Source organism: Aethalodelphis obliquidens, unplaced genomic scaffold, assembly GCF_003676395.1.
Source record: "Aethalodelphis obliquidens isolate GAN/ISIS:26980383/991018 unplaced genomic scaffold, ASM367639v1 scaffold36, whole genome shotgun sequence".
Classification (NCBI taxonomy): domain Eukaryota; kingdom Metazoa; phylum Chordata; class Mammalia; order Artiodactyla; family Delphinidae; genus Aethalodelphis; species Aethalodelphis obliquidens.
Genome location: NW_020837980.1, coordinates 2,907,514 through 2,932,898, shown reverse-complemented (window position 1 = coordinate 2,932,898; position 25,385 = coordinate 2,907,514). Strand labels below are relative to the sequence as shown.

At 38.2% G+C, this 25,385-nt stretch overlaps 1 protein-coding gene across 3 annotated transcripts in view; it reads right to left on the bottom strand.

The window, feature by feature from the left end:
• Positions 1-9,836: 9,836 nt before the first annotated feature.
• IPO8 (importin 8) overlaps positions 9,837-25,385 on the bottom strand; it is a 71,185-nt gene continuing 55,636 nt past the window's right edge. For all 3 annotated transcript variants that reach the window (XM_027129322.1, XM_027129323.1, XM_027129324.1), the window contains 5 exons: positions 24,834-25,054; positions 22,311-22,516; positions 15,692-15,895; positions 12,929-13,045; positions 9,837-11,834 (listed from right to left, as the gene is read on the bottom strand). In XM_027129322.1, coding sequence (XP_026985123.1) covers positions 11,737-11,834; positions 12,929-13,045; positions 15,692-15,895; positions 22,311-22,516; positions 24,834-25,054 — 846 coding nt within the window. In that variant the 3' untranslated portion in view covers positions 9,837-11,736. The remainder of the gene's footprint in view (positions 11,835-12,928; positions 13,046-15,691; positions 15,896-22,310; positions 22,517-24,833; positions 25,055-25,385) is intronic.

Genomic DNA, 25,385 nt, shown 5'->3' with positions numbered 1-25,385 from the left:
CATAAATGTATTTTTTACTTATTTCTTCTCTTAACTGATTTAAAAGACAACTGTATAAAATAATAATGATACTGTTATATTGATGTACTTCTAATAAAGATGTAATCACTATGACGATAGTAAAATAATACACAATTAATAAAATGCAAGGGAGGAGGGAGCAAAGGGAGCTATATTGAAGCAAAATGTATATATGTATGTATGTGTGTGTGTATATGTAGACATACATATATGTATATATACCATTGGAATTAAGTTAGTATTATTCTAAATGGTACACCAGAATATCTATTTAACATAAGAGAAGGTGATAAAGGAGGACTGAAAAAAGACATGAGACGTGGAGAAAAGAGTCTTTCACTATACCAACAAAGGAGATAACCCTTGCGCCTGCTTACCTACACTTCCCCGATCACCTGCCAGTAGCTAGTTCAGGAAAATATAAACTACAAAAATAACTGATATAGTGTCTATAAAAATTCTGTACAATAAGAAAATGTGGGAAAGCACAGCAAAACTTTCCTATAAATAAGAAAATCCACCAGAAAGACTTGTCACAGACCAGATAAGAACTGTTTTCAAATAAAATCACAACTATGAAGGAAGAGAGCAAAGCAGAAATAGAAGAACTAAGAGAAGAAAGGAAGAGACAACAGATGTTGATGGCATGATCAATAACAGGAAGAAGAGAAAGAGGAGCTGTCAGGACTCAGGAAAGAAAACCAAAATCAAATATAAAGAATAAATTATTAAAAAGCACAAAGGAAAATAGATATTATGGAAAGCACAGTAAGAGATAGGCAGGAAAGAAGTGGAGAAAGCAAGCAAAATTAAACCAAAATAGAGAAAGAAATCAAAGGGATTCGAGACAAAATTATAGATATAGAAGACAAGTAAATTATATCCCACACATGCACAGAGTTCAAAAGAAGAAAGACAAAACAGTGGAATAGAATACGTATTTGAAAATATAATTATAGAAAATAGTCCTGAAATACATGATCTAAGCCTACCTATTGAAAAGGCACACTGTATATCAGGGAAATTTGATCCAGCTCCAACAAAACAGACATGTATTAGTAAAGCCATTGTCTTTAAACAGGCAGAAAATCATTTGGAAATCCAAGCAAAATGATTATATCATTTGAAAAAGAAATCAGGATGATGGCAGACGTCAGATTACTCAAAAGCAACATTCAATGTCAGAAGATAGTTTCAACACTTATACTCAAGGACAGTATGAACCAGCCAAGTTTTACTTCTAATATAAAGTTTCAATCTAAGATGTATAAAATTAGTCAGAATTCTTGGTTTATGACATATCTGCATTCTTAGTCCATACATGTCCTCATTTATGTATCAATATTATATGTATATGTATTTTATTTATGGTAATTTTATGTTAATTATTGATTATTAAAATAAGCCATTATGTTAAATAATAACATAAATACCCATGAAACCAACATGAGAACTCAAACAATAACCTTCATCTACCTTTCCTATCCCATCCATTTAACTTCCCCCACCAGAAGGAATCACCATCCTGACACTTTTTTATTATTCCCTTGAACACATATAGTATTGTCATATATGTGTTCATAAATAAAAACTGCTTAGTTTTCGTTGTTTCAGCCTTACACAGAGGGCATCATATTTATGTAATCTTCTGACACTTCATTTTGTCACACATTATTAGCATATGTCATTGAATATAAGGTCCCATCAAATGTAAGATACAGCATTATTTTATGTAATAAAATAAGAAAAAATAATATCTTCTAATTAAATGATGACATGCCATCAATTGTAAGATATATCACAATTTTACAAATATTAAAATGACAAAGATGAGAATTAGTAAAATACAGCACATTGCTAAGATTTTGTCTATACTATTGAGTGTGACTATAGATTATTAATTTTGACTGGTGTATAAAGTTTAATTTGAGGAATATACCTTGATTTACTTATCTATCTGTTTTTTGGTGGTCATTCAGTTTTTACTATTATAAACAGTGCTGTTATGAACAGCCCTCTATGTGACTCCTGGTATACCTGTGCATGAGTTGTCCCTGAATAGACATGAAATTTCTGAGTCCTAGAGTAGTGAATGTTTATGAGTTGTGGCAAACCTGCTTTCCAGTGGTTGTACCAATTTATACTCTTGCCAGAAATAGAGCTTTTAGTCACATTCCTTCCAACAGTTAATACTACCAAATTGCTTTGAACATTCCAGAATTCAGGGAATAATGTTTGTGTGAGCTCTTCTCAAGGAAACTACTAGAGGAAAAACTGTAACCAGTCAAGGGATGACTGAGGAAGCCTCAGTAAAAAGACTTCTCATGGGCAGCAAATATATCTACCCATAGATATAAGATAAAAAAAAGAGAAAAATAAGGGTGACAGAATAGAATACATGTGGTATGTGATCTGACAACTTAAAAAAGATAACCTAAAAAAATGGAAAGATAAGAAGGAAAGTTGAAAAAAGAATAAGCTCACTGACTGCTTCATCTATAATACTGAGAAACCAAGAGACATTTTAAGTTGAAAAATTAAGTTTTAGAAGTAAAACATACTTGACAGTACAAAAGTCAGCACTAAGAAAGATAACATTATTTACCAAAATTGTGGGATGGAGGGCAAGGTATGAAGGGAAAGAAGAGAATACAAGCAATTTTAATGCTGCTTATATCAGGAAAATTCTAGATATTATTCTAAAGAAAAAAGAGAATAAAGGTATTAAAGATATAATTATGTAGTCACTATCAGAAAGAAAGAGACTACATAGAACAGACTTTGAAAATGTTACACAGGGACTTCCCTGGTGGTCCAGTGGCTAAGACTCTGTGCTCCCAATGCCAGGGGCCCGGGTTCGATCCCTGGTCAGGTAACTAGATCCCACATGCCACAACAAAGACCCGGCTCAGCCAAATAAATAAATAAATATAAAAAATAAAAAAGGAGGAGCTATGCATTTAAAAACAATAATAAAATGTTACACATATCATAGATCTAAAATTAACCAATAAATGTAGGTTTAGTTTACCTAATAAAAGAAAAAGATTGATTTTCAGATTGACTCACAAATCTAGGTCACAAACCCAATTCCTAGGCTATATATGAGTAACACTGAAAACAAAATTATTCAGAAAAGTGAAAAATAAAAAGATGAACAAAGACATACCAGGAAAAAGCAAAACAAAAAGAAAGTGGCTGTTGTAATAAAATATTAGAGAAGGTAGAAATCAGGCCAAAAAGCAATAATAAAGGCACTTTTATAGTGTCAAAGCATAAAAACCAAAATGAAGACGTAACAGCTCTGAATACCTCTGTACTAAACAATGGAGCAACAATATTGATAAAAGCAGAAATTATAGAGGCACAAGGAGAAACAGGTGCAAACAGTAGTGGAAGACTTTACTTCATTTCTCTCAGTCCAGGTCAGATCAAATGGACAAAAAAAAAAGGTATATTTCTGCTTCTGGATATGATGGAATTCATGGCAGGAAAATGCTCCCACTGAGAGCTACAAAATCCAGATAAACTTTTTAAATCATGTTTAGTAAGGTATCAGAGAGCTGCAAAAGCAAACTACTGGAGGGACTAAAATTCCAGAGGTTGAGAGACAGAACATTTGTAAAGTTGCCGAGAATTGGCAGTTGACTATTCCAAGAGGTATTTGCCAGTTCTGAGCATGGGCTGAAGGATCTAGGCTAGGTCCAGACAGAAGGTCTCTGCTGGGGAGACAGAAACAGCTTTGGGTGGGCATTCAGGATTGGAATGCCAAAGTTGGAGACCTAAGATCTGGTCTCCCCCATCAAGGCACTCAGCTAATTCTAAAGATGTGCATGGTGGGAGATGAGAGAGCTAAGCTGAAAACCACTGAAAAGCAGGGCAGAAATTCCCATAGTTCTTGGCACTAAGGAGACCCAGACCTACTGATCTCTTAACTGAAACTCTGAAGGGCCAAGCCCTAGGTACAGGGCAAACAAGCAGTAGACTGAATCTTACCCAAACTGCAATCTAACCTCAACCCAGACCAGTCTCTGATTGTATTACAATGAGTTCCCCCTTCTTCCACTCTGTTATCTTAAAGAAAATTTTGAACTTTCTCCATTGAAAGTCATCATCATATGGAGGCTCTTTTTCATTTTTCTTTTTTTTTTTTTTTGGCCTTGCAGGATCTTAGTTCCCTGACCAGGGATCAAACTGTGCCCCTTGCAGTGGAAGCATGGAGTCCTAACCACTGGACCGCCAGGGAATTCCCGGGCCTCTATTTTTTTTTTTTTTTTTTACACAATTTCCGGTATTAAATAAGAATTACTCAGCATGCAAAGATAAGAACCATATGACTAATTATCAAGAGAAACAAACAAATACACAGAGGGGCTAGGGAAGGAAAAGATCTATACAGAGTTTTCCCTAAGTGCATCTTAGAACTAGGAGCAGAGGAAACAGCCAAGCTCCCCCATCCCGACCTCCCAGCTGCCATTCTGCAACCATATGAATTTCCTGGAGTTCTCGCAACTTTTAGCTTCCCCCCCTCTGTCAGGGGCAAGGACCACTTGCCCTTCAAAACTCCTTTTTCTCTTCATAGCCTAGCAGAAGGGGGGAAAAATTATATTCACAACAAGAGACGATAGAGGTTTAAGAATATAAAAACCTAATCAAAAATCACAGTTATGGCCACCTCCACCCCCAGAACCAGTCAGCAGTTTCTCAGTTAACTACTTTCAAAATTTCAACTTGTTTTTGCTCCTTAAAGAGGCATTTACTAAGTGTCTTGTCTTTTAGCTCCTCTATGATTGTAGTTTCCTAAAATTTTTATAGCGTGATATGAGGCACAGCTGTACTATTTTTCAAGAACCATATTACCTTTGAAGAATATAGCATTTTTGCAAATAGAAAACAACATAACTTGGTTTTTAAAATGAAGTATAAAATAATTTCTACATAGTTCCCTCTTTTTCCTTTCTGTTTCTAATTCTGAATTACAAGGTAAAAAAAAATTTTTTTTAACTAAGAATAGAGACAATTCTCCTTTTATAAAATATCAGACTCATGTTATGAGGACAAAATTTCCCAAGGCAGCCAGGCCTCCCTCTACCCTGTTCTACAGATAAAGAAACTCCTAACAGGCCAGTGTGAAAATCAGGAGCTAAATGCAGAGACTCAGATTTTCTAAACTTACGTTGTGTAAAAAATTACCCTTCTCCTGCCTGAGCAACTTTGGCTATCTATTAATTAGTAATATCTAATAATAATAATAATACTTACAACAATAAATATTCTGTAAAACAGAAATTCTTGTGTTAATGGCTAAGTCCATTAACAAATGGGGAATGTGAAACTGTTCTTTGATGAGATATTACTATGACACTTTGGCATAATTTCTAAAACCAAAAATACCGTCATTTACTGTTCCTCCTTTTACTTTGATTTTCAAAAAAATCAAAACAGAAATTGGCAGTTTTCTGAGAGTCCCAGGCCACAAAGTTCATCTGCAATTTTGGAAACAAAAATAAAGATAACCAAACGATTGGTATTTCCAAGTTGTTCTTGAACTGCTATCAAGCTTTCAGCTTCCAAAGGAAGAAACACTTCTAATACTTTTGTTCCCTAAAATATTAAAAATTTTAAAATCCAAGTCATCCTGCAGCAGTTCTTCTAGCAGGCTCATTTCATGAGCTCGGTAGGGCTGACCCACTGAGTCAGTGTAACTCAAGATAATGCCTGAATATGTCAAAAAATAATTCAGCCATGGTTTCAAATAGTGCTTTATGACAATTAAAATATAGCCTATAAATTACACCGTGCCTTTTCTTTTATAGAAAGTTTTGCATGTTAAAAAATAAAGCTGACTAAAAATTAAGATAAATGGTAATACTTGAGAACAAATGCCTAACGTCTATAAACACGATGTAAACTGAATCTGAGCTACAGATTTTGTCATATCTGTTTTTAAATATAGCTTAGTTTGAAAGTAGAAAATCTAGACTATTTTAGGGAAATTTGGGTATCATAGGCAGTCTTCAGTTTCAACCTATTGTAGAATCTTGGGGTGGGGAGAAATCTTGGAGATTACCTAGTTCTGCCTCATATCAGATGTCAGCATTCTATTTCCTGCCAATCCAGGGTATATTATTTATTCATAGTACAAAGTATAGGAGAGTTTTTGTAAAGTGTGTTAGTTATCTACAGCACCATAACAAACTGTCACTAGACTTAGCAGCTAAAAACAACAACTGTTTATTGTCTCACGGTTTCTGAGAGTCAGGAATCCAGGAGTAGCTTACTTGGATGATTATGATTTAGGGTCCCTCATGAGGTTATAGTCAAGCTGCCAGCTAGGCCTGTGGCCTCGGAAAACTTGACAAATTTGAAGCATCTGCTTCCTAATTAACGCATGTGTCTCCTGGCAGGAGGCTTCAGTTCCTCACCATGTGGTCCTCACCGTTGGGCTGCTCATGACATGGTTCCCACCAGAGCACATGGAGAGAGGAGGAGAGAGAGAGAAAACACACCCAAGATGTAAGTCACAGATTTTCATAACTTAATCTTGGAAGTGACGTACCGTAACTCCTACATGCCATTGTTCTCACAGTCCCACCATGGGACAGTGTGAGAAAGAACAACCCAAGGGATATCAAAGTTCATTGGGGGTCATCATGCAGGCTGGCTACCACAAGCAAAGAAGAATCCAACTGGAGTCACACAACTCTAGATCCAAAGTTTAGGCTGTACCATATTCTTCAAATCTTGGTTGAAAAGAGAGGCTGAAGGCCTGTCAGAAGCAGGCACAATGAGAAAGTAAACAATCTGCTTATTTAACTTGTCTCTACCTTCAGAGAATCTCTGGCAATAGTGCCCAACCACAACCCCATGAAAGGGCTGGCCAGAGGGAGTGGCCTGGAGCACCCGCTGTAAGGAGGGCTGAAACCTCACTGGGACACACGGGAAACATGGTACCAGGCAATGAACCTTTCCAAATACAACTCCTCCTTTAACTAGGAAATGAACACTAGTCTTGTTCCCACCAAAGTAGACAACAGCCTCATGAAAAAATAAATACTTCTTGCTGGCATCTACCAATGTCGAACATTCTAATTTATGTGAAAATGCCCCCAATCCTGGCACCACCTAGCTGAGGGTTGTCCGACATCAGCAGCTGCGGGGAGCTAAAAATTAGGAAATTGAATTTGTAGTTTTGGTTTTTGGGAATGACCAATATTAGGTTATCTGGCTTGGAAAACTGTAATAAATGCATAAAGTTTCTTATTTTGAAAATAGAAGTATATGATTTTTATTAATAAAAAATCAGTTTCTCCCCAACTCCACCAAATAAATAGAGCAAATACTTAAAGTATTTAAATAAAGTACTTAAATACTTAAAGGGGAGATCAAATTATTGGCCTCCTTTAAATATTTGTTCGGAACTTCCCTGGTGGCGCAGTGGTTGAGAGTCCGCCTGCCAATGCAGGGGACACGGGTTCGTGCACCGGTCCGGGAAGATCCCACATGCCGCGGAGCAGCTGGGCCCGTGAGCCATGGCCGCTGAGCCTGTGCATCCAGAGCCTGTGCTCCGCAACGGGAGAGGCCACAGCAGTGAGAGGCCCGTGTACAGCAAAAAAAAATTTTAAAAAAAATATTTGTTTGACTGTAGCCAGGAAAGTAAATAATTAGATTTAGGTGGGATATATTGAGTCCTCCTGAATTCTCCAATGTAGTTATTACCAGAGTCTTCTTTGGGGGGCCCTGGTACCAATGATAAACCCACTGTAAGCAAAACACTCTGCTAGGTGCTGGGGTTTCAGGAGTGAGGAAGACACAGATTTGGCTCTAACAGCTTATATCGCACATTATTTGATTATAAGTGGGATACATGATTCAAAGTTGACTTAGGGGCCCTTGGACCAGAAAGGCTTCCATAAGGAAGTAATATTTATGTTCCAAAGTGAAGATGAAGAGGAATTTATCAGGTAAAGGACAGAAGGGAAGAGGAGAAAAGAGCATCAGTGAGCCTGGAGGGAGAAGAACCCAGTGAATTGGAGGAAGAAGGCAGTGAGAAAAGGATGAGAGAGTTGAGGTAGAGCCAATCACTCAGGGGCTTTGGGGCCACGTTAATGATTTTATCTGCATCCTAAGAGCCGCTGCGAGGTCTTAATCTCTCAGGTTAGTGATACAACCAAGATCTGCATTTTGAAAAATCATTCTATCTTGTGACTAGGTAAGGGCAGGGAGGTGGGCATAAGAGCGGAGTTAAGGGGTGAGGGTCAAGCTGCAGCAGGAGAGAATGACTGCAAAGGGGGAGAAGTGAGGGGACTGTCCTCACTCACTAGGCAGTGAGAATGGTGTGTCACTCTTAACTAAGAGCTCTGTGGGGGACACAGGTGCCCAGGAGGCCTTGCTGGGTAGTTCTCATCCTCCCCAGGGTTTCCCTTCATGCCCAAGGAAGCCTTTTGGAAAAAAAGTCTCCATGAGGTCACTCCTGCCTGAGTTGCTCTCAGCTCCAGGCATATTCCGAACACTCTGGGAAGCCGCCAACTCCTAGCTCTTGAGAGGCCCCCGTGTACTTGTGAAATCTTTTTTGCACATTAGGTGATCTCCAAGGTGAACTTCCTCTCAGGTACCCTGCAGGGAGCATGTGCATTCGCTCACCTCTCCACTTGATGTCAGAGCCTTGTACACCTCTCCTCCCTCTGCCAGCACTGCCCCAGACTCTCCTGCTGCCCAGCCACTCAAAGTCCTGTTGCATACACACCTCTACAGGATTAGCCATTTATGCTTGCGCCGTTTATGCTTCTTCCTAAAAACATAGTCCAACCTTTTTTTCATTGATTTTGTGGCCTTACTCACAAGTGGGCTGTCTGAGAAGTTTCCAACCCACGTACACTGATATCGACGGAGAGAGTGAAACGGGGACAGGAAGGCTTACCATTTAAGGCTTATCTGAAATGATTTTTTTTTATAGATAAAACACATGCATACACACATGTATACATACATACAAATGCTGGTGGTCTCTGATCACATGGCCAAGTTTTCCTTGATTTCCTCCATAAATTTATTACAATTTTCAGTCTCCCCTGCTGAATAGAAAACTGGACTGTAATTCACTCTATTAAATAAATGACATCATTTCATTGTTTTCTTTCTTTAGAATTTTCACTGATTAACAATTACTGGTTCAGTGTGGTCTTAACATAAATTAGAGGTGGGAAGGAGGAGCTTACTGTCATGCTGGGTAAACATTTGAGAATCAAAAGGCCAGCACTTACCATTCCACTCCTAATTTTTTTTTTTTTTTTTTTTTTTCCCGGTACGTGGGCCTCTCACTGTTGTGGCCTCTCCCATTGCAGAGCACAGCCTCCGGACGCGCGGGCCCAGCAGCCATGGCTCACGGGCCCAGCCGCTCCGCGGCATGCGGGATCTTCCCGGACCAGGGCACGAACCTGCGTCCCCTGCATCGGCAGGCGGACTCTCAACCACTGCGCCACCAGGGAAGCCCTCCACTCCTAATTTGATGGCAGCCCATCAGAAAATGGCTCCACCTCAGGCATTTTTTCCTTTCCTTCAAGGTCCTGATGTGGTTGAATGACCTTGCTTTTTCAGAGCTTCTGCAGCTCTTATTTGGACACCTTGGTTGGGGGCTCTAGCCCCCACCACTCCCCAGTCTTCAGCTGTTCCTGATGAGCCCTTGTTACCCTCCCAGACCTATGGTCACCTTGCTCCAGGTCCCCAGGAGTCAGGAAAACACACACTGATGGGTTTTTATCACCTGCTTTAGCACCTCCACATTTCAGAAAACATTTCACACAGAGGAGTTCAAGATCCTGGGAATCAGTCCGCATTTTATTTTACAGTACATTCATATGAGTTCCTGCCTTTCCAAGGTAATCATATCACATTCAGGTTAGCACTGCTGGTAACAAAACTGTACAACTACCCTGGCTTCAAAAACAAGATAGGATGATACACATTAACACTTCTTTCCCTTTAATACTGCAGAAGACAATACATCACAAAAATAAAATCACATGCCTTTTACAGTCCAGTGTGAAGGCATGTTACTTATGTTAAAATTAAACCATTTGGGACATGAGGAGAAAAAGAAGAGCTTCAAAGCTTACAATGTCTACAGTCTCCCCCATGCCATCTTTCTCTTCTAACCGCCAGCTGGCACATTCAGCATCAATGCCTTGGGAAGAGGGGGCAGAAGAAAGCAGGGGATCATTTAACTCTGAAACTCATGGCTTCTTGGGCTACTTCTGTAAAAAACTACTTAAATAACCTAAAATTCTAAAAAGAATTCATATTAACAAGGGATGGTAATATAGAAAGCACCTGGAGAAAATTCCTCCAGTGACTGATGGAAAATATAAGCCGCAAACATTTCACAAAAACGGACAACTGTATCATATCCAGAAATATACTAAATTCTGAAAATTCACTTTTGCTTTACTGAATGAAAACACTGTGACCCATGTTCTGGTGTTGAATCAGTTCAGAAAAACAGCTGTAGCCTCCATCTGCAATATTTATCATGGGCTATCTTGCATCATTACCATGTCAGAGTGCAGCTGACTGATATCCCCAACCCTTGAAAAATATAAGAAGCCAAACTGAGCTATAATAAAAACTAGGACAGATTAGATAGGAGAAAATTCAGATGTGTGAGAAAGCAAGAAGTAAGATTTACTTGGGTCTTTTTCCTAGATAAAAAATATTGTTACAAAATGTTTTGGACCCGGGTCCAACACAGCTGGAATGATAAGTTACTGAAAATGCAAGCCCCCATCCAGAAAGACAGTGTGCTTATGTAGCACCTTTCTCATAGAAGTCCAATGTGCTTTAGTATAACTGTCAATTAATTGCATAATTAAGTGAATGATTCAGAATATACTTGGACTGATTGTTAATTCCAGTGATGAAAAGAGTCCCTGCCACTCGCTGCCAAGAAATTTTTGAGTCCTGAACTTATTAGGTTATGAATGAAATCGATATTCATATAGGCTGACTCAAAAGAAATACCACCCCTTTCAGGGCTGAAAAATATGATGGAAGAGAGAATAAGACACTTCTTAGGAAAGCCACATCTTTAGGAAAAAACACCTTATGAAAAACCAGAGCCAGTGCATATTGTACAACCCCTGAAGAAAACCCCCAGCAGCAGTGGAGAGCAAGGGGAGCAGTGATGATTTTGAAACCAGAGTGACTTGTAGCTAACGTCCTAACAGTAAATTCACATAGTGAAATGCAGAATAAGTCAACATATAGCCAAGGTTTACATTTATCTAGAAATATGTTTTATGCCTTAAAAAAAATTGCAATGCACTCCAAAAAAATTTTTTCAGATAATTCATGTACAACAGAAGGCACTGTTATTAGCATAAATCCATTGATTCTGCATGGCAAAACCTGAGACGTGCAATTCCATCCAATCCTCTAAAACCACCTTGGTCATTCATCCTTTGGAGCATATGCTTTGTCCTTTGCAGTCCAATGATTTTGTTGTTCTTTAATTTCATACATTACAGTAGCTGCTTAAAATATATATTTCAGGGTGAGAAAGGTCAAAGGGGATGCAGGGGTGGAGAAAGGTGATGCCGGACGCCAGGCAGTAACTGGCACAGCAGGTGGCACAAAGAGTAGCCCCGGCTCCCCTTGACCCTCTCCTTCTGGCTGACGTACCACGTAGCGATGACATTTGGTCAGTTGATCTTCCTTCTTTCAGTTGTTGGTGGGCATAGTCCCAAAGTTAAATGCAGAGAGGACTCCTTTGTTTTCAAAGGTGAAGCCTCCCTGTTGTTCAATCTTCTTCTTTGCCTCTAGCATTTGCCAAGAGAAAGGGGAGAAAAGAGAGGAGTATTTAAGGTGACAAAGTTGGAAATAACCTCAAAGGGGCCAGATTCTTTAGAGTTAGTACTGTGAAGGAATGTGAATCGTGGTATTAATTATTCTGCCCAATTGAACATTAGCCTTTAATAAACCCGTGTCAGTAAGTACCATCGTCTTGGTGTCTGGGGATGCGGAACCAGCAGATATGGAACACACGGATACAGAGGGCCCACTGCACCACACCATCTTAACAGGGGACACAAGCATCCTCAGATTTTGGTATCCAAGGCAGGTCAGGGAAACAATCCCCCCCACACAGATACCGAAGGAAGACTGTAGTTATATTTTCTATCTTGGAAAGACTATTTGCTAAAACTGAGCAAAATAAAAACAAGGCTCAAAGCTAGTGTCTATTGCTGAAAGGGCACACTGCCTTCTCACATCAGGAGGGCCGATACAGAATCTGTACAGGACTTAAAGCCTAAATCCAAGCAGAAGAAGCTGGGTTCTAAACTCTAGATTCCTATTCCATGATGTTCCCCACTAAAATACTTTTGTAATTACAAAATCTTCCACTAATTTTCTAGGAGTGACCATAACAACGTCTGTGTAAAACAATTTCTCCAGCTCAAAAACTGAAAATCAACGAGAATCACCAACACATAAAGCCCAACAAATAGAAATGGAGGGTATTTCAATTTCTAGGAATACAAGCGCCCTGCAAGAATTCATAAAATGCTTTTGACCCATCTGTTGTTTAGATGTTTAGATGGGTGACCCAGCTGATTAACTCTCCCTCAGCAAGATTCATCCCAACCTTTACATCTTACCTTTGGCTCCAAAATAGGATAAGGGTGTGAATAAGAACACCACTAAAGACACATTAACACATGGTGTTTCACAGAGCTAATATATCATGGATGATTAAAAAGATCATACAATAATGGTAATTCCTTATTATCTTGAAAGGTTGGCCTCTAACAATTTTTAGAACAGTATTTAGGTGCCACCAGGCTCGTAAAATAAAAGCTGAATACGGGCACTCTGACACATGCACTCCGATCTAGAAATCATGCTGGCTGACCTGCTACCGTCCTTCGGTGCTCAGCCAGTGTGTACACCTCCTGTAGCGCCCTCCTCTGATCCTCACTGAGCGGTGCCATCAGCAGTTGGTACCAGGCAGCATCCCGATTCTGCACAGCTGTTGTATTTTGGGGGTGTGTTGAGGGAGAAGGAAAAATAAAGGAGTCCAATGACAATTATTATTTCAGAGGATAACTAATAACACAATCAGATTACAATGAAATGATCACAGACAATAGGTGATAAAACTTATTCCAACAAAGGACTACTGAGTACTCACTTTAGTACTCGACCTACGTGGGGCTATAAAGGAAGGTTGGGACATCACAAATCTCTGTTTTGCCTAGTTCTCTGCTCCCTCCCCATCTCCTCTTCTTCCTGGGTTTTTACGAACTATGAATGCTGCCTAAAATCCAGATCTTGGGAAACACCTTACTCACTTGTTACCATTTTCCTCAGGAATTCTCATGCTACCTGCTCCTTCAGCATCACTTCTATGCCAAAAACTCAAATTTGTACCTTTAGGCAAAACTGTTCCCTAAGCTTCCTGGTCTCAAACTCAGTACAACTGTAACCAAATTTAACATTTTACCTCCCAAACCCTCCTTATCTCCCATTTCCATCACTAGTTCTATCAGTCTCCTAGTCAACCACTGTAAATGCCTAACATCTTTAATCATGCTCTCTCCACATCCAATTCTGTGCTGCTTTCTTGATGTCTTTCACTGATACGCTTTGTCCCATCAAATGCCATCCTCCCACTCCAGGGCCCTATTACTCCTAAATCAATAAAGTAATTTCCTAACACTTGGTTCCCGAGTCTAGCCTCCTTCAGTTCTTTTTGGACATCATCATCAGATAATATACCCCTGAAGGAAATTATCATATCCCCAAGGTCACCTCTTTACAGAAAAACATTCAAAAACACTCTAATGGGAAATGGGATAAAGACAATCTCAGTCCAGAATTCAAGATTGGGGGACTTCCCTGGCGGTCCAATGGTTAAGACCCCTGCTTCCATTGCAGGGGGCACAGGTTCGATTCCTGGTCAGGGAAATAAGATCCCGCATGCTGCACGGCCAAAAAGAAAAAGGAAAAAAAAAACCCACCAGATTTCAAGGCTGGTACAATTTTACTACTTCACAGAGACTTTAAGCAGTGGTCCCTATATGCTGACTGAGCCAAAGCTGGCTGCCTATCTTTTTTTTTTTTTTTTTGGCTGTACGCGGGCCTCTCACTGCTGTGGCCTCTCCCGTCGCGGAGCACAGGCTCCAGACGCACAGGCTCAGAGGCCATGGCTCACGGGCCCAGCTGCTCCGCGGCATGTGGGCTCTTCCCAGACTGGGACACGAACCCGTGTCCCCTGCATCGGCAGGCGGACTCTCAACCACTGCGCCACCAGGGAAGCCCCTGGCTGCCTATCTCTTGAGGAGCACTTTCAAACCACTCAAGACCTAAGAGCTTCTTTGTTGCCTATGATGCACACCCAGGTCTGGAAGTAACTGCCTTAGAGCGTACCCTCCACATTCCAGTCTCCACATTTACACTCTTATCTTCCTCATGCTTTGGAATATCATTCCCTGTACTCTCTACCTCTTGTTCCAGCTGAATTTCAATAAATCATAGAGGTGGTTCATTAATGGTATTTGTAACAACCAATACATTGGCATACTAAATAATGCCAATATATTACACTACCATTGCCTTGTTAGTAGCAATATTTTATACACAAGGATGTTCAATTTAATATTGCTTGTAAAAAAGAAAAACCCTGGAAATATCTTATATGTCCATCAGTGGAAATAAGCTAAATTATGGTATTACCAGAGAAATATGATGTAACTATAAAACAACCTATTTAGTGGGATTTTTTCATTATAATTTGTTTATAATAATTTTCTAAGTGCTTTCATTGGCTTATTATTTATTTTTAATTCTATAAGTTTTCCATTTATATCTTTCATTCTTCTACTGGGTTATTGGTCTTATTCATTTATAGAAGGCCTTTGTAATCTGTGGGTCTTAAGCCTATGACATGTACATGACAAATATTTTCTCCCAATCTTTGAGTTTCTAGTGTCCTTTGCTGTACAAATTGGTAAACTGCTTATGTAGTAAAAATTTACTCTCTATTGGACTCTGTTCATTCACATGGGGATTCTGAATTGCTAATAAGTTTATGCCCACAATTTTTAATTTTTTTTTTTTTTTTTTTTTTTGCAGTACGCGGGCTTCTCACTGTTGTGGCCTCTCCCGTTGCGAAGCACAGGCTCCGGACGTGCAGGCCCAGAGGCCATGGCCCACGGGCCCAGCCGCTCCGCGACATGTGGGATCCTCCCAGACCGGGGCACGAACCCGTGTCCCCTGCATCGGCAGGCGGACTCCCAACCACTGCGCCACCAGGGAAGCCCCAATATGGCCACAGTTTTTAAGCAACATATGTGAGATACTTCATTCTGCAAAAATCCTTATCCATTCATATCTAGAGGATGAACAATATATGCAGATACTCTTGCCTGTAATTACTTTTGTGAGGATACCCTGCAGCCTCACCCTGCCACTTTACAACAATTAAGGTTGCTGGGATTGGGTGATGGATGTTATACTATTTGCTCTCATTTTGTGTATGTTTGGGGATTTCTATAATTAAAAATAAATTAAAAATTTAAAGGGAATCTAAACCAATTTGGGGGAAGATCCCAAAACAACTTCTAACAGATGGAAATGAAAAACATATCTGAAGATTCAGGGAGTAACAACATACTCAGCAGGGCTTGTGTAAAAAATTGATATTCATCCACACTATTGTCAAGGTCCAGTGGAGTGCTGAATCCCTCAAGGGCAGTTTCTTCCAATACTTCTTCATCCCAGTCATCATCATCTTCCTCCTCATCTTCACCTCTTCCATTATTTGACTGCATTGCTTGAGCAGTTACATTCGTCTCCTCTTCATCACTTGAAATCTCTTCTGTGAATCCATTATTTATTTAAAAGGAATCAAACACATAAGGACAAAATATAAATTCCATAAAGAAAATAAAAATAATAAATGACATTCCAGAAATGGAAAAATGACCAAATAATTTTATGTAAAATTATAAAAATAAACCTTATCTTTACTGTAGTTGCTAAACTGAAAATGACTTTATCCTCCTCACTCAAAACAATTTCTATCTCTAAAGATGAACATTATTACTGTTTCACTATGGCTGCTCCACATCCATTAATATATACTATTTAGCCACAGATTCCCAAATTAACTTTTTTGTCAAAAAAGACATAAAATGATTATGTATTCAGTGCATGTGTTTTAAATAACAATGACCTACCACTGAGAATTTGAGTCTCTTAGCAATTAACTAAGTTGATTATGAACTGCTCGGAAATGCTCAAATGAAGAGGTCATTTCTGCTAATAGAAACAGAAAAATATAGAAATACAGAGGAAAAATAATTAGCTATATGTGGGTTAAAAAAATTGAAAGCTGAATTGTATATCCCCATAGATTCAGTTTCTATTTTCAGGGCTGGTCTGTTCCAAGCAGTTAGTCCAGTATTATAAATAACCGGAAGACAGTAAATGCAGAACGAAATCAACCTAAGAGGAGAAACCTGGAGTAAACCCAAAACAGGCAATATTAATCTAAACCTAGTTCTATAAAACGCACCATACTGAAGCACCTGGATTCAACTGCAAGGTAGTTTTAGGGATAATGCAAGAAACCATAGTTTTGACCACATATATGGAAAAAATATATATATATACATATACATATATATATATATATATTATATGTAGAATAACAAAGACAGCAAGAGAAACCTTCACTGGTTAATCATCCTACACCTCAGTAGGAAATTCAACAAGAAAGTCTGGGAAATTACTAGAAAATTTCCCTCAAGTCATAATAATTATAACCCATTAGAGAGCAAAGCGAGAAATTATAAAGAATGCAACATACTGAAAAAAATTCTGTGATTGTCTGCATATATTTAGCAAAATAAACAATTACAAGAGACTCACTTCAGAGCTAAAGACACACACAGACTGAAAGTGAGGGGATGGAAAAATATATTTCATGCAATGGAAACAACAAGAAAGAAGGGGTAGCAATATGCATATCAGATAAAGTAGACTTTAAAACAAAGGCTATAACAAAAGACAAAAAAGGGCATTATATAATGATAAAAGGATCGATACAAGAAGAGAATATAACATTTGTTAACATATATGCATCTAAATATATAAAACAAATATTAACAGACATAAAGGGAGAAATTGACAATAATACAATAATAGGAGGAAACTTTAACCCACTTACATCACTGGACAGAAAAATCACATGGACCATCCAGACAGAAAAATCAATAAGGAAAGAGTAATCTTAAATAACACATCAGACCAGTTGGACTTAACAGGTATCTACAGGACATTACATCCCAAAATGGCAGAATACACATTCTTTCATGAATGTGTATTCCATGTGAACATGGAACATTCTTCCATGTGAACATGGAACATTCTCCAGGAGACAACACATGCTAGGCCACAAAACAAGTCTCAACAAATTTAAGGGGAAAGAAATTATATTAAGCATTTTTTCCGACCACAGCAGTATGAAACTAGAAATCAATTACAGGTAGAAAAATGGGAAAAACATAAACATATGGAGACTAAACAACATGCTACTAAAACACCAATGGATGAATGAAGAAATTAAAGAGGAAATCAGAAAATACCTTGAGACAAATGAAAATAAAAACAGAACTTTCTGAAATCTGCAGGACACAGCAAAAGCAGTTCTAATAGGGAAGTTTATAGCAATTCAGGCCTACCTCAAGAAACAAGAGAATCAAAAACAAACAACCCAGTCTGAAAATGGGCAGAAGACCTAAATAGACATTCCTCCAAAAAAGATATACAGATTGCCAACAAACACATGAAAGAATGTTCAACATAAATAATCATTAGAGAAATGCAAATCAAAACTACAATGAGGTATCTCACACCGGTCAGAAAGGCCATCATCAAAAAATCTACAAACAATAAATGCTAGAGAGGGTGTGGAGAAAAGGGATCGCTCTTGCACTGTTGGTGGGAATGTAAATTAATACAGCCACTGTGGAGAACAGTATGAAAGTTGCTTAAAAAACTACAAATAGAACTACCATATGACCCAGCAATCCCACTACTGGGCATATACCCTGAGAAAACCATAATTCAAAAAGAGTCATGTACCAAAATGTTCATTGCAGCTCTATTTACAATAGCCAGGCCATGGAAGCAACCTAAGTGTCCATCATCGGATGAATGGATAAAGAAGATGTGGCACATATATACAGTGGAATATTACTCAGCCATAAAAAGGAACAAAACTGAGTTATCTGTAATGAGGTGGATGCACCTAGAGACTGTCATTCAGCGTGAAGTAAGTCAGAAAGAGAAAAACAAATACCATATGCTAACACACATATATATGGAATCTAAAAAAAAAAAAAATGGTCATGAAGAACCTAGGGGCAAGACGGGAATAAAGATGCAGACCTACTAGAGAATGGACTTGAGGATACAGGGAGGGGGAAGGGTAAGCTGGGACAAAGTGAGAGAGTGGCATGGACATATATACAATACCAAATGTAAAATAGCTAGTGGGAAGCAGTCGCATAGCACAGGGAGATCAGCTCGGTGCTTTGTGACCACGTAGAGGGGTGAGATAGGGAGGGTGGGAGGGAGGGAGATGCAAGAGGGAAGAGATATGGGGACATATATATATGTATAACTAATTAACTTCGTTATAAAGCAGAAACTAACACACCATTGTTAAGCAATTATACTCCAATAAAGATGTTTAAAAACAAATGCAAAAAAAGGGCTTCCCTGGTGGTGCAGTGGTTGAGAGTCTGCCTGCTGATGCAGGGGACACGGGTTCGTGCCCCAGTCTGGGAAGATCCCACATGCTGTGGAGCGGCTGGGCCCATGGGCCATGGCCGCTGAGCCTGCGTGTCCAGAGCCTGTGCTCTGCGGCAGGAGAGCCTGCAGCAGTGAGAGGCCTGCGTACCGCCAATAAATAAATAAATAAATAAAACAAGAAATGAAAGAGGAGAAATTACAACTGATATCACAGAGATACCAAAAAATCATAAGTGAATACTACAAATATTTTTATGCCAACAAATTAGACATCCTAGAAGGAATGGAAACATTTTTAGAAACATACAATCTTCCAAGACCCAATCAGGAAGATACAGACAATCTGAATAAAGAGATCACTAGCAGTGAAACTGAATTCATAATAAAAAGACTCCCAGCAAACAAAAGTCCAGGACTGGACAGTTTAACATGAGAACTCTATGAAATGTATAAAGAAAAGCTAATACCTATTCTTCTCAAACTATTCCAAAAAACTGAAGAGAACACACCCAAGTTCATCCTATGAGGCCACCAAAAGCAGACAAAGACACTACAAAAAAAGAAAGATACAGACCAATATCTCTGATGAATATAGATGCAAAAATCCTGAACAGAATATTAGCAAGCCAAACTCAACAATTTATAGAAACGGATGGTACACCACGATCCAGTGAGATTTATTCCAGGGATGCAAAGATGATTCAATATTCACAAATCAATCAATGTGATACACCACATTAAAAAAAAAAAAAGAAAGGATAAAAATCACATGATCATCACAAGAGCTACAGAAAAAGCAGCTGACCAAATTCAACATCCATTCATGACAAAAACTCTCATAGAAGTGGGTATAGAGGGAACATATCTCAACATAATAAGGGCCATTTATGACAAACCTACAGCTAACATCATACGCAACAGTGAAAGCTAAAAGATTTTCCTCTAAAGATAAGGATACGCACTCTCGCCACTTCTATTTAACATACTATTGGAAATTCCAGCCACAGCCATCAGACAAGAAAAAGAAATCAAAGGCATCCAAGTTGGAAGGGAAGTAAAACTGTCACTATTTTCAGATGACAAAATACTATATACAGAAAACCCTAAAGTCTCCAATGAAAAGCTTTTAGAACTAATAAATGAATTCAGTAAAGTTGCAGAAAGAGAAAGCAAGAAAACAATCCTGTTTAAAATTGCATCAAAAAGAATTAAAAACCTAGGAATAAACTTAACCAAGGAGGTGAAAGACCTCTACTCTGAAAATTATAAAACAATGATGAAAGAAACGAAAGATGATACAAAGATATCCCATGTTCATGGATTGGAAGAATATCACTAAAAAAATCCATACTACCCAAAGCAATCCATAGATTTAATGCCTATCAAAATACCCATGATATCTTTCACAGAACTAGAACAAATTCTTCCTAAAATTTATATGGAACCAAAAAAGACCCTGAATTGCCAAAGCAATCTTGACAAAAGAGAACAGAGCTGGAGGTATCATGCTCCTTGATTTCAGACTATGCTACAAAGCTACAGTAATCAAAACGGTATAGTACTGGCACAAAAACAGACACACAGATCAATGGAACAGAATAGACAGCCCAGAAATAAACTCCTGCGTTTAGGGTTGATTCATCTATGACAAAGGAGGCAAGAATATACAATGGGGAATATCAGTTTCTTCAATAATAAGTGGTGCTGGGAAAACTGGACAGCTACATGCAAAAGAATGAGATTAGAACATTTTCTCATGCCATGTACAAAAATAAACTCAAAATGGATTAAAGACCTAAATGTATAACCAGAAACCATAAAACTCCTAGAAGAAAAGCAGAACACTCTTTTTTTTTTTTTTTTTTTGCGATATGCGGGCCTCTCACTGTTGTGGCCTCTCCCGTTGCAGAGCACAGGCTCCGGACGTGCAAGCTCAGTGGCCATGGCTCATGGGCCCAGCCACTCTGCGGCATGTGGGATCTTCCCAGACCAGGGCACAAACCCGTGTCCCCTGCATTGGCAGGCGGACTCTCAACCACTGCACCATCAGGGAAGCCCCAGAACACACTTTGACATAAATTGTAGCAGTATTTTGGGGGGGTCTCCTAAGGCAAAGGACACTAAAGCAAAAATAAACAAATGGGACCTAATTAAATTTAAACGCTTTTGCACAGCAAAGGAAACCATCAACAAAATGAAAAGACAACCTATAAATGGGAGAAAATATTTGCAAATGATATGCTACAATAAGGGGTTAATATCCAAAATATATAAACAGCTCATACAACTCAATGTCAAAAAACTAAATGACCCAATTAAAAAATGCGCAGAAGACCTGAATAGTCATTTTTCCAAAGAAGACATACAGGTGGCCAACAGGCACATGAAAGACGTTCAACATTGCTGATCATTAGAGATATGCAAATCAAAACCACAATGAGATATCATCTCACCCCTCTTAGTAAGAATGGCCATCAACAAATAACAAATGTTGGCAAGAATATGGAGAAAAGGGAACCCTTGCACACTGTTGGTAGGGATGTAAATTGGTGCAGCCACTACGGAAAACGACATGAAGATTTCTCAAAAAACTAAAAGTATGATCCAGCAATTTCACTGCTAGATATATATTCAAAGAAAACAAAAACACTAATTCAAAATGATACACACATGCCAAAGTTCACAGCAGCACTATTTACAAAAACCAAGATAAGGAAGCAACCCAAATATCCATCAACAAATGAATGGATAATGAAGATGTGGTGAGATATGTGATGGAATATTACTCAGCCATAAAAAAGAATGAAATCTTGCCATTTGCAACAACATGGATAGACCTGGAGGATATTATGCTTAATGAAGTACGTCAGAGAAAGACAAATACTGTATGTCACACTTATATGTGGAATATAAGAAATAAAAGAAACAAATGAATATAACAAAACAGAAACAGACTCACAGATACGGAGAAAAAACTAGTAGTTACCATTGGGGAGAGGGAAGTGGGAGGGGTAAAACAGTAGAATATTAAGAGGTACAAACTACTAAGTATAAAATAAATAAGCACAAGGATATATTGTACAGCACACAGAATACAGCCAACATTTTATAATAACTTTAAACAGAGTATAATCTATAAAAACAGTGAATCACTATGTATGTTGTACACCTGAAACTAACATAATATTGTAAATCAACTATACTTCAATAATAAATAGATAAATAAAGTTATGAATTGTTTATTCCTAGAATTTTCCACTTAGTATTTTTAGACAAATGAAACGATGAAACCAAAATTGTGGTAAGAAGGGACTACTATAATTAAGTCAAACAAACCCAAAATATTTGTTAAACGTGTTAACAGGCCAAGAAATGTACACCTGTTTAATGTTTCCAAATAGACTAAAACTCAAAGAAAACACATACTCAAATCACAATCAATTCTAGCATTCATTTCAATTAGAACACTTTACCATTTTCTTCCATATCAGCTTTCTCTGCTTTTGAGCGATCTTCCCGGTTTACCAGTTGTTTGGTAGCACAGACCTGCTTTAGGCCAAGGAAAAGGAAAAGAATTGAGGGCACAATCTGTCCCACCACAGCATCTACTCCAGGAGGTCGATTTTGCAGTTCCAAAAGAATACTCAGTCCTATTATACACATCTTCCGGTCATGATGCCTACAAATTATAAAGGCGAAAAAAAATGTGCACATGAGAAATGAGAACAAATTCCAAAGAAATTACAAAAAGAAATGTCCAAGGTGTATTCTAAGGTTCATTCACTGGAGTTACACAGAGGTATCTCCATTTTGTACTATATGAAATCCTATGTAAATCAACTTTTGTAAACCAATTATCATCATCAAAGAGCTATGGGAGTCTGCAATTAATATGGGGAATCTTGTGTAATATCAATTTATGATAATACAAATGCTGTATCTGGGCCTTAGCGTAACAACTTTTATTTATTAAATAAAACAAATAAATTATTTATTAACAACTTTTTATTTATTAAACAAGAATACCTGTATACGATAGCATAAAATTCCTATCCAATGGAAAAAATGAGAAGTCCCTTAGACTTTGTCTTCATTGGATTGGTCTACAAGGTATCTTGGCACTGTATACTAACCCAGGTGCCAAAAGTTCCTCCACAAACTCAGCATCTAGTAAGCTGAATGTAATAGCTATAAGTAAATCATTAAATGTCCTGTTCTGTAAAACAGGATAAGGAAAATTTAATTCTGAAGGAAAAATGTTTGACCAATATACATTACACACATTTTTGTATGAATGTTTCTTCTAAATTGTTTAAAACTAAAAATACTAAGAATTAAAAGATTTTCTATATTAGTATAACACTTAAAATTGCAGGCATGAACAAAAAATTCACTGGCAGGGATTCAAAATGAGAGTAATATCCAATGACAAATATATTACTAGCTTCTATTATTCTTCATTATTTCCATTGCTTGACTGATTCAAGTTACTAATGTCAAAGTATAGTATACTGTAACAGGGACTGTGCTTGACCTGGTGACTTTCTCATCCATGTAGCCTCTAACTAGCAGTGCACACCAGGTGTCAAATGGATCATAGTACAGGAGATGATTATCAAGTGGGGCTCTGAAGAATCCAAGGGAGCACAATTCAAGCATGCCCAATCTATACAATAGCTGAGATGGATTTTCTATTTTTGGAAAATTGCTTATAGATGCTACTAACTATAACTGTGAATGACTAAATCTCTACTCTCTAAATCTTTGTCAGAGATAACTTTAAGCACAATTTCTTTTTAAAGTATGCTCTTCCTTTCAAAGCTTTAGTAAGAAATCTAAATCAGGGACAAATTCCAGTCTCCTACAAGTAGAAAAATTAGAATACACATAGCAACTTATAAATATGCTCCCCCATTCCTTTTCTACCATCCTAATTCAAGCCCCTCCATCATCTCCCCACCACTTGGCAATGTCCTGACTACTCCTGTTGAAATTATTTTCCCCTCAGTAAATTTTTCTAAATGATATCTTACAAAACTTAAAAAGAACACTAGTTATTTCTAATGTTTTGAACAAATTAATCAGCATTTAGCGCAAATTCTAGCACAACAGGGTCACTTATATGTGTTGGGTCACTTGAGGTGGGCCTATAACTACTACTTAGGATCTCACTTTTCCTATGCTGGGAAGCTAGGAGAGTGCTTCACAGAAAGCCAAACTCTCCTACCAGGGTAGGACCAGGACTACAACTAACAATCTTCTGACCTCACATTTGAAAACGGGCTCCATTGAAGTCTTTATATCTTTACCAGACCAGTACTTTCCTTAGAAACATGACTCTATTTAGAATGTTGTTACCCATAGACACTTAGTAGTCATGGAACCCAAGTGGACACTTAATTCTTGTTGCCTAGAGATATAGCAATACACGTAAGTCAAAAACAAGCGGGGAATGGCTATACCTAATTTTCAGAGCCTGCGTTCTTTCCACTAGATTATACTGCTGAAACACATTCTTAATTCTCTAAGAATTTAATATTATGTTAACAATGCACTAAAAATAATTCTTAAAGGGCTTCCCTGGTGGCCCAGTGGTTGGGAATCCACCTGCCAGTGGAGGGGACGTGGGTTCGAGCCCTGGTCCAGGATGATCCCATGTGCCGCGGAGCAGCTGGACCCGTGCGCCACAACTACTGAGCCTGTGCTCTGGAGCCCGCGAGCCATGGCTGGTGAGGCCCACGAGCCTGGAGCCCATGTTCTGCAAGGAGAGAGGCCACTGCAACGAGAAGCCCGTGCACTGCCATGAAGAGTAGCCCCCACTTGCAGCAACTAGAGAAAGCCTGTGTGCAGCAGCGAAGCAGCCAAAAATAAATAAAAAATAATAATAATTCTTAAGATATAAAAATTATTTCTTTATATGCTATTATATGTACATATTAAAAAGTCAACTTTCCAAAATAGAAATGTAGTGTAAAATCGAAAAGACACATACATACCCAAGAAAACAATCTGTATCATTCATCCACTGATTTATAAACTGTACAGTTACAGGTCCAGGGTTGTGAGGCAACTGAATTCGTTCTAAAGTATGTAGCAGCAAATCAGGGTTGTAGTACAAGGCAGCAATTGCAACCTGAAGACACATAGTACGAAGCTCACTAGTTTTGACTCCTCGGGTTAATCTCTCCAAAACAAGTTGAACAAAGAGTGGAATGCACTAGAGGAAAAAAGAAAAAGAGAAATCAAGTAACTTTTATAGAAAGCTGAATGTTGGTAAAGTGTTATCAATAAATCAGATACTCTTAATGACAGTGAAACGTTTGCTTGTTTAAATCATTTTTAGAATTATTAAACCTAGAGAGCTTAAATGGCCAAAAAGAGGTCCTACAGTAGTGCCAAAACGTCTCCTTCCATTTTATGTGAAGATTACATTTAGTTGAAGATTGTTCTACAAGAGTCCACACTCAAATGATGGCAATAATCCAAATGTAGACTTAGTCACTTCCATGTTTGAGTTAAAATGACCAGGGTGGAATTTTTCTTTGATA